Source organism: Paramisgurnus dabryanus, chromosome 5, assembly GCF_030506205.2.
Source record: "Paramisgurnus dabryanus chromosome 5, PD_genome_1.1, whole genome shotgun sequence".
Taxonomy (NCBI): Eukaryota; Metazoa; Chordata; class Actinopteri; order Cypriniformes; family Cobitidae; genus Paramisgurnus; species Paramisgurnus dabryanus.
In genome coordinates this window covers 10,338,565-10,356,734 of record NC_133341.1, presented here as the reverse complement: position 1 = coordinate 10,356,734, position 18,170 = coordinate 10,338,565, and the positions used below count along the sequence as shown (strand labels likewise).

The 18,170-nt window shown below is 37.8% G+C and overlaps 1 protein-coding gene across 4 annotated transcripts in view; it reads right to left on the bottom strand.

The window, feature by feature from the left end:
- rtkna (rhotekin a) overlaps positions 1-18,170 on the bottom strand; it is a 137,599-nt gene that overhangs the window by 64,964 nt on the left and 54,465 nt on the right. Inside the window, exon 1 of one of the 4 annotated variants that reach the window (XM_065266971.2) lies at positions 4,983-5,823. The exons of the other annotated variants lie outside the window; for them this stretch is intronic. Coding sequence (XP_065123043.2) covers positions 4,983-5,081 — 99 coding nt within the window. The 5' untranslated portion in view covers positions 5,082-5,823. Of the gene's footprint in view, positions 1-4,982; positions 5,824-18,170 lie in introns of those variants that run through there. 4 annotated transcript variants of the gene reach the window in all.

Here is an 18,170-nt window from a genome sequence, read left to right as displayed (position 1 = left end):
TCGCGATTTAAAGTGCGATTCATTAGTATATAATAAAAGAGGTACATCCAGGTTTGTTGTGGTGGTTTTAATAGCACCAAAGAAAGATGCTGTGCTACTGTTTATTTAAAACCTCTTAAACATTGTACCAAGTTGTCTGCAGGACTTTGCTATTCTGCAGACAAACTTTTTTTTTAATCTAAGAACATTAAAAAAAAATACAATTTAAATTTTTTTTTTTGAAAGTTTTATTTAAAATAACATATAGGCCAATGTATTTTGGCTGTCACTACAACAATGCTTCTGACAAGCAAATGTTTAGTTTTTCTTTTAATCATAAGACTATACTCATCTTGTTTTACTTTTCAGGCATCTGTAATAAATGTAAATATATTAGTTATTAGAATCTATGATTTAACATAAGCAAAAAATACAAATAAAAGACTGCACAGTCCTCACTGTAGGATTTTAAATGTGGAGCTGCAGAAGCTTGTTCAGTTAAGAGTAAGGAGTGATTTTAATTTTTGGTGTGTAATAAACATTTCTGACACAGAAAGCACCAGGTTACTGTCACTTTAAGACAGCTTTAAAACTGCTCTGCTTTAATGTACTGATAAACATCCAGCTGAAAGAAAACTTAAGTTTAGTGATCACGCGTGTGCTGACTGCTCTCTGTGTGCGCGCTTCATGAACCCTCATGCCTGTAAATATTCAAAGCGGGGCAGATGTGCGCGTGCAAGAAAGTATAATGTACCTGTTTCGTCTGCTGTGTTCCGGGCTTTAATGAAACCTGCTTATAGTCTGATGAGGCGCTTGTCATTGTTTGCGATGCATGACGAGAAACGGACGTATATACACCTTTCTTTAAGTCCAACATTACACAAAAGGGAAATGTTTTCGCGCATTTCTGTCCTTTCATTTGCCGGTTAATGAGTTATAATGCGTTTTTAAAATGACTGAATCCAAAATCTGCCAACTTCATGACATTCCGCGTTGTGCAGTTAATTCCATTTGTATGCATTTCGCGATTCTGTCCGTGTTTTCCGCATCGCGGAAATCATATGGCCGTACACTTTGTTGAGGAGTTGAACTGCTGCTCGCGCTCATGTTTTCCAAATGATGTGATGACGTGTAGTCAGCACCTCAGTGTTCATGCACTCTATTGGTCTAAACTGCATCAAACGTAAAATGCGCATGAAGCGAACTGTCAAAAACTGCGTACTAGATGATTGTTATATTTAATAGTTTTGAATCGAAATAATCGCATTTCTTGCGATTCGAAAATCGCATCCATTCACATCGCGATTTCGGTTTAAAAAACGATTAATCGTGCAGCCCTAATTACCATGCAACAACTTTACAGTGAAACAGACCAAGGAAGCAAGGGCAAGCAACAACACTGAGCACAGCCCATGGGAGCAATCACTCCTCACACAGGCATTTTCATACCTACAGCATGCGACTGTATGTGTGGTCAGGCAGTGTGGATTCTGTGGCTAGCAGAGATGACATCATACTGGTCAATCACTGATGAAGCTCAGCTATTTCCTGTTCCCATCACCCATCACAACAAACACGCTATGAATTTCAGCAACAAAAGGTTGTAGTGACACCAGGGAGGTGTTCATCTAGATTTTAGGACAGACAGAGGCATCGTAAAAGAAGGACACCGAGTGTAATGTTCATGGAGAAGTGCCAAGAATGTGGCAGTCATCTTCATTTGGAAATGGACTAGTAAAAAGGTTGATTGCAACTTGTTATGCTATTAGAATTCCCTGATCTTTAAAAAAATGTTTCTCCAGCACTGGAGCTCTGTCTAAGCCAAATCATTTCCCATTTTATTTTGATAGAGAGCCTAGAGAGATTTTACTCTTCAAACATATCCTTATAATAACAATGACCCCATTAAATATATCACCATTAATTCATATCGTGCCATGTTAAGGTCTAACTTGAAAAAATCATGTCTCAGGATCCATGTGTACTGTTAAGATTCCATCAATTGCTCTCTGTCTAGCTGTTTTGGTATGCAAGATGTCATCTTGTGTATGTATGCCTCTTTATTCTCTCAAAATAGAGTGTTACCCTAGACTCGCTGTTACCATGTACAGTTAGTGTATAAATATTTTCCCAGCTCTTACCAGACAGCAATGTACATACATAACATATCTAAAGACACCATAAATCAACATAAACATTTCTGTAGGAATGCTTGACCATACAAAAAGTCATTTTTATAATACTGATTACAAGACTGTTTGCCAAGTCAATTCAGTTTTAAGTTATAAGTTGACATAACAAATTAAGTTAAACAGTTTCAACTTGTTTAAGTTTAAAGGGACACTCCACTTTTTTTGAAAATATGCTCATTTTCCAGCTCCCCTAGAGTTAAATATTTGATTTTTACCATTTTGGAATCCATTCAGCTGATCTTCGGGTCTGGCGGTACTTCTTTTAGCATAGCTTAGCACAATCCATTGAATCTGATTAGACCATTTAGCATTGCGCTCAAAAATATCCAAAGAGTTTCAATATTTTTCCTATTTAAAACTTGACCCTTCTGTAGTTACATCGTGTACTGTAACATGGCTGCAGTAGGCGCAATAATATTACGCAATGCCCGAAAATAGTCCCCTGCTATTGAAAGATTTTCGGCTGCTGCGTAATATCATTGCGCATCCTGCAGCTATGTTACGACAGCAAAGTCCTTGATATTACGACAGAATGAGAGTATAGTTCGTAGCCATATCTGCCTAGAAAAATGCAACTTTTAATTTTCCGTCGGTCTTAGTAAACAATGAAACTACAGAAGAGTCAAGTTTTAAACAAGGGGTAACCTTCCGATCTCTCTAATGAAGCCAATACGTGAGTGACTTAAACTGCAATTCATCGACTGGCCAATAGAGACTGGCTCCAAAAGGGAGTCAATTCCCATAGACCCCCATGTTAAAAATGCCCAACTTTACAGTAGAAAATAATATGTTTACAGCCTGGTAGAAAAAGTGTTTTTGGTCTGTATAGCTAATTTTGCCCTTCATGACAACTGTGAGGAGGGTGAATTTTTTTGTAACTCATCCGTTTAAATTATATTAAGCCTTAAAGTTCTGCATAATTAAGGGCGTGGACACTTGAGTGAGGGGTGAACGGCCATTGCAGTCACTAGAATCAAGGTAGGCGGGCGTGGTTGCAGCAACCAGCCACCTCAGCTTCACCCATGACCCACCTCTTTACCCATTGTCGGTTTTCCGCGAGTGATTCGCAGTGACGTGTGGCCAAGATGGCGACGGCAGGCAACGCCAACTTTAAGCTTCAAAAACGATCTTCACAAACCAATGGGTGACGTCATGGACACACTTTAAAACCATAGTCTGTAAACAATATGGACGTAGTGACGTCATGGACACTACGTCCATATTTTTTTACAGACTATGGTTTTAAATCAAGAAAAATATTGAAACTCTTTGGTTATTTTTGAGTGCGATGCTAATGGTCTAATTAGATTCAATGGATTGTGCTAAGCTATGCTAAAAGTGGTACCGCCAGACCCGAAGATCAGCTGAATGGATTCCAAAATGGTAAAAATCTCATATTTAAAGTGGAGTGTCTCTTTAAGTAATAAAAATATTGTTGATTTGACAAAAATGCTGCATTTTTTAAAGTAAAGGTAAATAACATCCAAATCTTCATTTTATCAATTAAAACCACGCTACAATGAGCAGATTAAGCACAAAACACTCAATTTTGGAGAAAATGACAGTAATCTCTCAAGCTGAACATTGTGAATAACTTTTTGTTCTCTCCTTCATGCAGGAGTAAACAAGTCTTGATCTCATACTGTGAGGAACTCTTTCAAATTCACACATGCAGAACTTAAGACTGTAAACTCGAAGATGGATTACCATGAAGAATTAAAATGCACTAGGAATCCATGCAGATGTCCTTCAGCTCAAAGCAGGCGCCTCAGAGTCTTTTTTTTATCTCAGGGGAATGCAGATGTTGAAATCAAATTTAGGGCCACAGAAAAAAATCTGCTGCAGTAGCTGTCAGACTACCTGGAAAAGCCAGGAAGGCTAGAGGTCAGTTTTGTCACCCATGCTAAACCCTATGCAGCTTAGCGATGGGCTGAAGCAGTGCTGAAACACTGAAAGTCAAATAATGAAATACTGAGCATACATAACACACAACAGCTGCGAGAAAAAACAAGGCGAACTTCACCTCTTAACCAAGGGAGGTTAAAAAAAAACTATGCCATTTGATATGTACGTTGATATTTCTTGTATAGTTTGTCACGTTCCTCCTGCTGCTTATAATAAATAAAAAATTGACGGCACGGACCATTGCCTACTTAGTAAATCAGGAATGAGAGGCATCTGCCATACAGCGTGATGATGGCGTTGTTTCGTTTCTGCACCGCTCAGAGATGCAAAACAAGGTATCATTATGTTAACACCAACGATATCAAATGAGGAATTGTTTCCAATGATAACACCTGCCAAAGAGAAGTCTCTGCTGAGGTGTCTTGCAAAAATTGATACTACACGTAACATCAAAATCACAAACAAAGAGAAAAGTCTTGACACTCAAAAATATCCCATGAGACACCAGATAAATGTGACTACAGCTGTTGACCAAGACCACTAAAGTATTAAGCATTACTGTATTTCTTACCAGAATAGACAGTGTATATTAAAGAACAGCTGCATGATACATATCTTTACAAGTGACAACTAGAAAAGTGTAGGGAAGGACCACACACAGTGCCTTTCTGATTATTTCATATAGCTTACAGCATATACATTTAGGTTATACCATGTTACTCGACTGGTAAAGCATTGCGTTAGCAGCGCAAGGGTCATGGGTTCAATCAATCACTTATATATAAAACGAATTGGATAAAAGTGTCTGCTAAATGCATAGGCTAGATGTAAATAAATGTACTCTCATACTTCATTACACTTTAAATAGCAATGTAAAGATCAATACATTTTATTAAAGTGCCTTACCTTTAAACTCAGGGCAATCTGACGAATGTATATCATATTTAAGTCCTCCAAAATGCGAAGTTTCTCCTCCATGTCTGCTAGTCTGTCTATGGGCATCATTCAGGAGAGATATCAGCCTCGGATTTAAAGTTCAGTCTACAACTGCACTTCCTCCTCCCCTTCAAACCATTAATCTGTCCAGTGATTTGAAAAACATTATGGGACGACTGCAAGTACATGAATCAAATGATCCAGAGCAAAACAAATCGGATTTTTATGTCAAGTATCCACAGAAAAGGAGTCATCAATCATCCAAGAATAAAAATATAACTTTACAAAAAAAATGCGATAAGGAAAGGCAGACGATATTAAACGATCTCCAAAAATCACAATCCGACACGCGCTTTCCAGTCGCTCCTCAAACTCTTCCAGCTGTCGCGAACGCGCGTGCTCTTTACGTCTGACTTTAACAACAATAGCGACTCGCGATAGTAAATAAACGCTCTCTCTCTCTACTCTACAGGAAAGACTTTTAAACCCCCACAAATCAGCTTCTCTTTAGCGCGTGAGTATAATGGGTTATTTACATGCAGCTTCCTTCTTTGTGTCCCTCTGTGCTGATGTGAGTGTGTGCTCTGTCAGGACCTTCCCACATCGCGAGTGGATTGACTCTGTAGTGCCTTCACACAAGCGGCTCATTTACCATTCACCTCACAACACGCAACTATGTAAAACACAACTCTTCATAAACAAACAGCACACTCACATACTCGCATTTATTATCCACAAAGATTGACTTTTTCAGGCGAACTAGAAAGACTGGGTAAAACGATGGGTGTCACGCTGTTAAGAAGTGATAACTAGCTGGTTGTGCGCACTGAACTGCCTTCAAACGTGTGGCGTCATGCTGCCTCTACTGCAATACAGGAGCATTAACTACAGGAAACAAAAGGACCATCTGTCCACTCGACAATAAGAAGAGTGCCTTGTGTGAACTGCAAAATGTCACATTTTTTCCTCATGAAGATAGCCTGCTTTAGCTTTAAATACACGATAATCCGTCCTCATAGCAAATGGGCACAAACAATTATCTGTCATGTCAGGAAGTACATTTATTGGAAAAGATGCACTTTATGCTCAAAGGGTATCACTGCTTGGATATACATTTCATAAAGTGGTTTATGAGTGCTAGCACAGTATCAAACTTTAATATACACTTAATTATTTACAACACCATGGTTCAATTTCAGAGTGGCCAAAAGCTTTTGCTTATACAGTAGCATTAGGAGTAAAAAATCAATGATTCACAGACTGTGGAAAAACAACAATTTTTTCTCTTTAAGATGACAAGGACACAAAATAGAAAACACAAAGACATGATTTTTAAGTGATATTAAGAAAAATAGTCTAAAAAATGTGGGATCTGACAGAGTGGTATTTAATGTTGCTGAAAACAAAGTAGACTCAGGAGTCTTGACTCCATGGAATTTAATCTCCCTTTTGTGGCTAAGATGTTTGCATTCTTGCAATGTGTGTAAAAAAGTGTACATATAATTACAATATTGTATTATATTCCATAATTGGATTGACTCTCTACATGTATTAATTTCAATTGATTAGATTGATTGTTTAAGAATATAAATTAAAATAACTAATAGTACCTGGCCAAAACAACAGTAAAGTAAAAACCCTAAAAAAAATCTCACAAAATAGGATGGAATTGGGAAACATGACACATTTAGGCGTTTAGCAGATAGTTTTATCCAAAGCGACTTACAAAGATTAGGAAATAATAAAGCGATGTGTCAAAGGGAGACAATAGTAAGGTGCTTATAACAAGATACAAGTTTTCACTATTCCGAAACAATACCTGTTAAGAGAAAAATAAAGAGTTTTTGTTTATTTGACTGAAAAGGGAGAAGAGAAAGAAGTGCGTCAATATCTATGTCAAGTATATTTTGAAAAGATGGGTCTTCAATGTTTTGAATGTTGCAAGAGATGCGGCTGACCGGATTGCAAAAGGAAGGTCATTCCACCAGCAGGGAGAAGTGAAGAAAAACAAGCGGAATGTGATTTAGTGCCCCTTTATGAAGGTAACACAAGATGCCGCTCTGTTGTTGAATGTAATGTTCAGCTCGCTTTCTTTGGCTCGGTTTGGTTGTCTATTGGAGTTTCGTGGGGCTCAGAGTGGGTCGGACCATAGACTTATCGTTACATTTGCCCAACGTTTCATGCAGTGACATCATAATAAAACGCAATACAAAAATGGTTAGCAACAGAGCGTGGAATTGTGTTGTTTGGCTTGACATGTGGATGTTTTTTGCTGATAAAAGGGAGTTTGGGTACTTGAAGAACACAACACAGATGATGACATCACTTAGTTTGCTCAACGGCGCAAAAGGGTAAGCTAATGTTGCATTTAGCAATGACGTGGTAGTGACAATTCACGTTTTAGTAATAGTGCGACTCGCTTGAAACCTTAAAGGTCACGTTCTTTCTGATCCCATTTTTTAAACCAGTTAGTGTTTAATGTTGCTATAATAGCATAAATAATACCTGTAAAATGATAAAGCTCAAAGTTCACTGCCAGGCGATTTATTTTCTTTAACAGAATTCGCCTTTCAAAGCCTACAGCGAACGGCCTATTTGGACTACAGCCCTCTATTTCCTGCTTTAATGACGTCACTACAACAGTTTTTTGACTAACCTCCGCCCACAAGAATATGTCAGTCGCCAGCTAAGCTAACGGCAAGCTAAGCTGCTGCCGAATCACAACACACCAAACAAGCTACACAATCCAGAACTCGATACGTATTGCTGAAGGAGGGACTTCATAGAACAAGGAAGACATCAGCCCGTTTTGAGGACAGTGAAAACAGCGCTATACAGATAAGTAAATTATGTGAAAAATACCGCGTTTTTCTCGTGAAACATGAACACATGTTATATTGCGCACTGTAAACACAATCAAAGCTTCAAAAACACAGAAAGAACGGGAGCTTTAACTGAGCTAAAAAGTATGGGGTACTAGGAACTGTACACAGTGGAAAACCCTCCAAAAGTGAGCTGTACTGAACCATTCCCGGACGTACTATACAATACAAAAGAAACTACAGAATCCACAATAAATCTGTATATAAACAAGAAAGACTATAATCCGTGAGGACACACAACAGTTTAAAACAGCAAGTATACAAATCAAATTCTGTGAAAGGGTGGTTTTCTGAGTCAGAGCATTTTTTTCATCCCTGTAGTGACTGTAAATTAGCTTTATTATACCAACCACAACATGTATTTGGAGAATATAACACTGATAAATGAGAGCTCTTGGACCTTTGACAAATATAAGTGCCACCTTGTTTTCCCTCCAATTATGCTAATCCTCAGAATTTTGCATTGCTGATCACTATACATAACAGGATATTCCTGTCAAAATGGATTGGCGCCTCTACAAATGATATAAGCCTCATATATTAAAAGCCTCCAGAAAGAACCAGTGCTTTGCCAGGCTTTTGTTCCCTTACAGGACGTACCAAAGCATTGGGGAACAACCCTTTCCCAATCAAAAATAAGAGAACAGCATGGTTTCATGTTTGGGTGGCTGCTGGTGTGATAAAGCTGTAACTGCTTAGGTGGCAAGAAGAAGGAATTTCACTTGGGTGGAGTAAGGAAATGCCATACTGAAGTTACCACAACAGTTCAGGTTTGCTGTCTGCTTAAATCCAGTGAAAGGAAGAATTTTGACAGGAGCAATAGGCATTTCTGAAGACCGCAGAGCATAATTTATATTTTGGTTGTATGGGTTCATTTTCGGCAACACTTTTGTAAGCTCTGTGGTTCAGTGATTGAAAGGTCTGGTAAATTTAGCTTAGAGTCAAGAGATTTGAAATCCTTTTTAAGATACACTAATAAAGCAAACCCATACAGAATCTGCTCACAGTACTGAAGCTCCATAGATTGCTGCAGAAATGAAGCACCCATCGTTTTACATTTGGCAGACGCTTTTATCCAAATCGACTTACAGTGCATTACAAGGTATACATTTTATCAGTATACTAAATGTGGTTCAATCCCACAATCATTTGCGCAGCTAACACAATGCTCTACCACTGAGCTACAGGAACACCCACCAGGTGAACAACTTTTATCATGCTCTTGGCTACGAATGTAGTATACTTTTGGGTAGCATTAGCTCCATTTACAACATGGTTAAATCATTCTGCCTTTATTTTTACAAAAATCTGCTTTTCTTGTCCTTCGAATAAAGAAATATAAATATTAGTTAAGTCAAAATATCACATGTTGTCTAACACTATAATATCAGCCGTTTTTAATAAATTTGGGCTGAAGTTTAGTCAAAGCACATCTGTGAAACAAACAGACATAGGGAAGGGCAGGACTCTAAAGAGCTGCTAACCACTACAAAGAACTTCGGCTACCCAACCCCATCTGTGAATCCAACCCACAAAAAACAGAAAGAGGTCGTCCATGTACTGTAAATGCATACACAAAGATCTTTTCAAGGAAATATGATGTTCATACTTACTGTACGATATTGCGAAACTGTTACAGACTAATACAGAGATAAATACTGTGATGACCCACAAAATTCTTAGTTAATTTTGTCAGAGACCGAATTTCTTTCATATTATCTGTGTTTATTCACAATATATCCAAACACCTATCCATCCACTTATATTTTTTTATTTTTCTAGTTTGAATATATATGTTGTCACTGTATTTTCACTCATGCTTATCTCTGAAAAGAGGCGTGAGAACTTCTTTTTAAGGTCTGAGAGTGTATGTCTGAGGTTTAGGTCCTTTGGGATCTCCAGAACTTCCTGTACGCAGTGAGCCAGTTATCAGTGTCACCGCGCTAACATGCTCCACATGTCCATGGACATTGATATTCCTTTGACTCATACTGTAAGTTTCCAGAGACTGTTCATATTTAAGTCAGCTGCTGATCGTGTGATCTGGCCCTCATCCCAGGAGCTTTTCATTGCCTACAAATCAATTCTCTCTTTCTCTGAATGACACATATATAATATACATCCTGAATTCCACCTACAGAAGTAAACACCTCATTAATTATGTTTAAAAGTCCATTTAAACATTACTGTATGTTCATGGGATACTAATGTTATTACAATGATAGATTTTCAAAGGGACCACATGCATTATAACGATCTGAAGATGCTGATTCTGTAACGCGGCTTCCCATTAGTCCCACTTAATATTATGATTGAAGCACAGCATGCCAGAGAGTTGTTATAAAATCAATGAACTGGTGCTTAAAACCATTTGTGCGCAATTGAACTTTATTTCTTTTACTTTGCACTAAAGAGATTAAATTGGACAATGTCTCCCTCTTATGGACATTCCTCATTGAAGTTTTCCATCTTCTCCACTGCAGTGGCTGAATGTTCAACTCAAAAACAATAATAACTGAAATGTCTCAGCATGATTTACCTAATGCATGAGCTAACAAAAGCACAATAAACACCACAATATTTCAAGGCAAAAAATAAAAACATTAAGCCGTGCCAGGGCACCAGCAACTAGGTCCCAGTGTTTTATGGTTCTGTTTTTAACTTTCCAAAGAGAGAAAAACAGCTGGAGTGGAAAGCCCTAGATGGATCACATCTGTAATGTCTGACAAGCCAGAGATTGCCAGAATGTTTAATAAACAAGCACACAAGATACAGAGAATATGCAGGATGTTCACCCTCAGAAAAAGAAGGTACAAAAGGGGCGGTACCTTTTCAAAAAGTACACTTTTGTACCTTAAAGGGATAAACAAACCTGGACAAACCTGTATACATTTCTTTGTTCTGATGAACACAAAGGAAGATATTTTGAGAAATGTTTGTAACAAAACCATTCGTGGACCCCATTCACTTCCAAAGTAGGAAAAAAGAATACTATGAAAGTAAATGGGGTCCACAAACAGTTTGGTTACAAACATTTCCCAAAATATCTTCCCTTGTGTACATCAGAACAAAGAAATTTATGCGGGTTTGTAACAAATATAATTGAGTAGATGATGACACAATTTTCATTTTTGGGTGAACTATCCCTCAAAGGTACATATATGTAACAAAATATAAAAAGTTGTTGTTAAGTTTAGCTTTCTTTGGAGTTTTGCATGCACAGGTTCCATGTGAGCCCACATACCACCACCCTTTAGCATCATGTATGTACTGTGCTATATAAAAAAAAATTTATACCACTGGGCTGTTAAATATTCTTTATTCTGATTGGTTGAGAAATGTTCCACGTGTTTGCATAATTTTTCCATAAACGCACACCTGACCTGTCAAATGTCTTAAAATAACCATCTGAGTAATGTCTGGTAACTGTGGTATAAGCGGAATAATTGACTCCGGTCCAGTCCAGTATAGCATTACCAAATTGGGAGTGCATTTATTTTTTATAAAATTTTACAGCCCTTTGTCAATTATTCCTTACATAACGGAAGGTACAACTGTTCCCCAAAATACAGGAAATAATGAGAGAACTTTTAAAATGTTGGAACAGATGGAAAAATGTTTCCAATTGCAAAAGACCTTGTAAAAATTTAACTAAACTAACTTAATGTAATTCTGAATTTAAAACATGTCTTACAAAACAATGTTAAGATGGAGAACATCTATTAAGGTGTTCCTGAAGCTCACTTGGAAAAGCATCATGTTAGCAATGCAAAGGTTTGATCCCATCGAACACACATAATGACAAAATGTATATCTTACACTGTAAGTCATTTTGGATAAAAACGTATGCCAAGTGCATAAATGTAAATTTAAAGGGACTGCAATTAATATAGAAAAGCTGGTGGGGGGGTATTTCTTTAGATGATGTGTATAGGGATGATTTATTCACTTTGTTTAGGGACAAAGTAAAAGATCTTTGTACATTCCAGTAGGAGCTTCCTGACTCAATCCATGCTTAAGCTCTAAACAGCACATACATCTATCAGAAATGCAGGGAAGACACATTTTAGTTAAAAATATATACACCTGGGAATATTAAGGAATTATATACACCTTGCATAAGGAAATTATATGATTTTCTTTGTGGGTTAAATTTGTCCTTTACCCACTGTGCCCCAGAAGGCAAGACAGCCTATATATATATATACAGTATATTAACCTGATTAATGGTCCACTCAGGCCCTGCTGACTGAGACTGACAAACTTCACCCAAGATGAGTCAGCTGGACGAAAAAAGGCCCTCATTTTTACCTTTTGCACTGTACATTGCGAAATTTAGTCTACCTCCTTTGACATCATAATGTCTCCCACTCATGTGTCTGGGCAAAATCATGTCTCACAGACTGAAAGCAAGATGTGAGTAACCTTTCCACTGAGAGGACTGACAACAACATGATGGAATCATACTGACAAACAGGTCTATCACCTTATTATCAGATTTAATTTAGTGCTCTTAGGTGACTTGGTAGCTAATTAGAGGGATTTCTAAAATTGTGCCAAGAAGTGTGTTAATGACAAAGATAAAAATATTCTGAACGTCCAAGGAAATTGGGTTGCTTGGGATCTAAAACTCTGGTGTCACTCTTTAACATTACTATTCAACCTAAGTTTTAATAAATAAAATAAAAAAACGACCCCTTAAAGGGGTCATGTGATGCAATTTCATGTTTTCCTTTGTGTGTTAAAAGCAGTTTTTGCATAAGATCTGTCACAAAAGATTAAGTCTCAAACCCAAAGAGATATTCTTTCTAAAAGTGAAGGCTCATTCATGCCATCCTAAAATTCCTCAAACACGCCCCACACACAGTACACATACATCATTGTGTGGAAAGATTTGCATAAAGCCGCCAAAATGTATACGCAAAGTATACGCATAACTTTCACAGGCTCGCTGTAGTATTGTTGCCATGCTTTGGTAGCTGATATTCCAAATATGGTAAGGGGTGTAACATTTCTCTCACTTTCTTCAGGTATCCAGCCAATCACAATACACTGGATAGCTGGTCAATTAGTGCACACTGTGATTCTCAGAACGATAAGCTTTGTAAAAATCAAACGTGCCGCACAATCCCTGAAAAGTGAAGCCAAAACGTCTTGATCGCCCCCCAAGTGACTGGTCCCAGTATAGGTCATAAACCCCGCCTTCCCCATGTTATTCAATGAGACTTGTTGAAACCATAGACTGTAAAAAAGATGGACAACGCCTGTTCACTCCCTTCCATTGGTGAAAAGTGAAGCCGCCAGTGTCCCGATATGGCGCTGACATCTTGGGTCTTGAGTCTGGGCAGTAGCGATTTCGGGACCAGTCATGCACAGTAGTGAGCAGGAAGTGAAGCCGCGAAATCAAAACCCCGCCCTCGCTCTCGTAGAATGCGCATATCACACGATATCACAGCTGTCAATCATGACGTGACACCACCGTTTTTATATCATTAAATAACTAACTAAACACAAACCTATTTTAAAAACAAACATTTAAATTTACATCAGTGTGATAAAAACTACAATAAATGACAGAAACCAGGTTCGGAAAAACGATAATTGAAGTGAAATAATTTTTTTTTGTTGGTCTCAAGTCCCATTGAATAACATGGGGAGGCGGGGTTTATGACCTATACTGGGACCAGTCACTGGGGGGCGATCGAGGCGTTTTGGCTTCACTTTTCAGGGCTTGTGCGGCACGCTTGGTTGAGACCAACTAAACAATTTAATAACACTTCAATTATCTTTTTTTCAAAGCTGGTTTCTGTAATTTACAGTAGTTTTTATCACGCTGATGTAAATTCAAGTGTTTGTTTATAAAATAAGTTTGTCTTTAGTTATTTAATGGTATAAAAACGGTAGTGTAACGTCATGATTGACAGTCAGCTGTGATATTCGCATCCTGCGAGAGTGAGGGCGGGGCCTTGATTTCGAGGCTTTACTTCCTGCTCACTACTAGGCAGAACTGATCCCGAAATCGCTACTACGCAGACTCAAGACCCAAGATGTCAGCGTCGTATTGGGACACTGGCGGCTTCACTTTTCACCAATGGAAGAGAGCGAATGGGCGTCTTCCATCTTTTTTTACAGTCTATGGTAAAAATCAATGCGATCAGTAAGGCTTGGCATAGAGGAGCAATAAAAAATGTACGTTATGTGGAAAAAAAATTGTTTTTTGAACCTTACATGAACATCTGCTGAGGTGAAACAAACTACAGTATAGAGAGGGATTTGATGTATAGACCTTATGATATAAATATCTGTTCCAACAGTTTCAAATACCGACATAAACGTTCCACATAAACATTATGTGTAAAATAATGTGTTTCTTGAACCTTAAACCACGTAAACAACATCATTACAACGAATACACAAAATCATTTTTGTAGTCATATGACCACTTTAAAAATCGGTACCTGAAACTGTTGGAACAGATATTTATATCATAAGGTCTATACATCAAATCCTTCTCTACAGTTTGTTTCACCTACATACATTTAATCATTTAGCAATTTTATCCAAAGCAACTCTCGAATATGCAAAAACGTTCCAAAAATTAATAATTTGTTCCATTGTATCGTCCTTACAGAGATTTTACAGGGGCCTACAGTCAAAGCTAGTTAAAGAGCACCTATTTCATTGCTAAAAAACAACGTTATTTCGTGTATAATACAATGTGTTTGTGTGGTTTACGGTTAAAAACCTAATTGTTTTCCACATACCATACATTTTTGTAGCTCCAGATATTCTGCTTTTCTCAAACGCTCTGATTTCGTACAAAGCTCATCGATCTGAAAAGCGCAGTGTTCCTGATTGGCCAGCTAATCTGTACGTTCTGATTGGCCTGAATACCTCTGACGTCAGCCGGAAATGTGACGCTCCTTACCATGTTTTAAAGATTCGCTCACAATGCAATTCCAATGAGTTAACTTACAGGCTGAGAGTCCGAAGTGAGAGCAATTATGATAATTTCGGTCTTGTCCACGTCAACAGACCCAGGAAGTAAACTGTTGCCTACAATTCATATGTTTGTTGTAGTCCAACAAAAGAGATTTACGTTGGAAATGATAACTCGCGTCATCCTTTACTTTGGGGTTTGTTCCTTTTGCATATTATTAACATGTACTAATACACATTTTTACACACCAAAGGAAATGTAAAATTACATGAATCGGATCATAGTGGCTCTTTAATAAATATTCAACACAGTTAACAAACTACACAAACCAACTCCCTGCTAACCTTAATAATTTTAAACATGGTATGGATTAATTGAACTCTCACTATACCCTTCATTCTAAAAATGACCCTGATTACCTAAGAGGGTTGGGAAAAAACAAAACAGTAACATTTTAATCTTCTCTTTGGGGAATAAAAATATCTACTGGCTTAGCGGAAGAGATTGTATTAAAGCTCATCAGATCAGGCTGGGGAATATGACGATCAATGCCATTTTCAGAAACTGAGGACGCTGTAAAGGAGAACTAACAAATGGTTATGGGTCTCAGTTTGTGTCTGAAGTAAAAAAAAATTAACAAATGCCCCAGGTCAATATGAGTGTGATACATACAGTAGCAGAGTTTCTGCAAGAGCGTTTGGCACAGATGTCAAAGTATAGTCATTTCAGAAAAAGTGGGAAAGAACTGGGTTACAAATACAGGTCTGTAATGGCTTGGACTGTGTTCAGCAATGACGTACATGGCTTGTGTGAGACAGCTGTGGCCGTCATCACTTGGTCATTTGTGTGTGTACAATGCTATGCTCTTGGCATTTAGAGAGGCCAAGTCTCACAGATGAATAGAAAGTTGAGGGAATGAGGCAAAAGTGTAGATTCTATCAAATCCACTGGGTAAACTCAATGAAAGCGGTGACGTTCAAACTGTTTACAGTTTCACTGTTTATGCTACAGTACATTTCCTAGATTAAAAAAAGACAAGTACAGACAATGTTGGGGAGTAATTAACTAAAAGTAGCAACATCTTAGCTGCAAATTCAGTGGCGTGACATTATTTCAGCTGTTTTTAAAAAAACGTTTCCAGTGCATGTATCCGGGTGGCATGACAGAATGCTACATCAATGCATTTTTATTACATTTTATTGCACTCACAGCTGAACAGCAGGTGAACTTGGCAAAAAAAAAAACATGCTGTGTCCTTGCTCTCATACCTTGCATTAGGAAGTCTGATTAATTTATTGTACACTGATTCACATTAAACCGTGTTAAAACCCTTTTTTAAGGTAAAATATTTTGGCAAATGCTTTTTATACCCTAGATCAGTGCTTCTCAACTAGGGGCCAGGGCCCACAGGGAGCTCTCAGCAGATGTCCGATGGGGGCTCATATAAAAAATAAAAGCACCTATTTCATTGCAAAAAAACGTTAATTTGTGTATTTGATATAATACAATGTGTTCGCGTGGTTTATGGTAAAAAAACTGAAATGTGACGCTTCTTACCATGTTTGAAAGATTCGGTCACGATGCAATGCTAAACAGGAGTAAACTGGCTGTGAGTCCGAGTGTGAGGAATTATGATAATGTCGGTCTTATCTACATCTTAAATCCTAGGAAGTAAACTGTTGCCTACATTTAATCAATGACAACAGAGTCCTTTCACAGTAGTTTATTTCTGATAACAAGGGCAATAAATGACAAGTAAATTATCTTCATTCATATATCATATGTAACGTGTATGAACTGCGCTAACGTTACTCTGTAAAAATAATGTACACAATGTTAGCTACAGGACCTTCCAAACCTCTCCGCAGTTGTGATCCATGTTCGTCGTCTGCAAGCCAAAACATTTTATTTTCAAAAAGGTATTTGTTTTAGAGATCAGTTTAGCCACTAGCCAGACTGATAAATAAATTAAAATAGAAAGATTACCTCGGTTCAGGTGCATAACTGCCACAACGCATGTGAATCCGATGAAACCATCTGTCTAGTCATTCCAAGCTCTATTTCTTTTCATTTGGAAAAACATTTTTGAGTGGGGGGCTTTTAAATATTGTTGTGGGCAGTAAGGGGGCCTTGAAGTGAAAAAGGTGAAGAACCACTGCTGCCAAGTTCAATAGTCTCATCTGACAGATAATGCTTCCCAAAATAACTTTAGTAGTTAGCAAACAACAGCGTCAAAGTTGCTTTTCCCACACATTCGATCCCCACACATAGGTTTACCAGATGAAATGTTAATATTTGAAACAATCCAACATAGGGTTAATTTCCACCACCACAGGATGGGTTTGCCTTTTTTTGACCCAACGCAGGATTACGAAACAAGCACAACTATACCAGTGATTTGTTCAGAGCAGGATTGTGTGGAAACATGTCAAGGAGTAAGACAAATAGTGTATGACTCACTTCCTACAAACACAGGTACGTATGAAACGAGACCCTCAAGCTGCTAAACTCTATGCAGCTGACTGAGGTACATGACATTAACAAATTCACCCCCCTCTGTCTGGAAGATATTCCTTCAAGCTAATAGACAAACTCTGATCCTTTTCAAAACAGCAAAGTTAAACATTCTGGAATGCCACAGTAATTTAGATAATGAAACCATGTCTTCGGGCAAAGACCACTAACCCTTCAATTTAAAGTTAGAGATAAACAGTTAAATCCAGGATGAGAATTACACTGTATATCTATGAGAACTTTTGTTTTCGAGTGCTTCTGAGAGGACCGTAAGATGATACATATGGGAGTGATTTCAGCATTCAACACAATTTTGTTTTTATTGCCTACAGTAGGCTACATGGAACAGCTGTCAGGGTGCGTCACCAGGATGTTCGCCAGGGCTTCTATATATAGTTATATATATATGTAAGTGAAAAGCGTTTTTTTATTATACATACATTTTAAGGAGTTTACTTTAAAATGCTGACTGAAAAGTATAAGGCACGATTAATTGAAAATTGTATGGCATAATAGCACTTATGGGAGTACTTCGACTCGGTGCAGTAACACTCTCCCTCTCCCATTATGAGAGGGAGAAGGGGAGCGGATTTTTCAGGCGAGTTGAAGTACTCCCAAAAGTGCTATTACGCCATGCAATATAGTTCCTCTTTTAAATCCGCTTAGAAAAGCGCTACGTTTTATTTTGTGCCACCAAACTTGCTCGTATAACTACTCGTCTTAAATAGGAAAAACGTTGATGTGTTTGGTCACTTCTAACTTTATCTCTGAGTGGTACCATTGAATGAATGGGGCTAAGCTAAATGCTATCAAAGTCTCGCA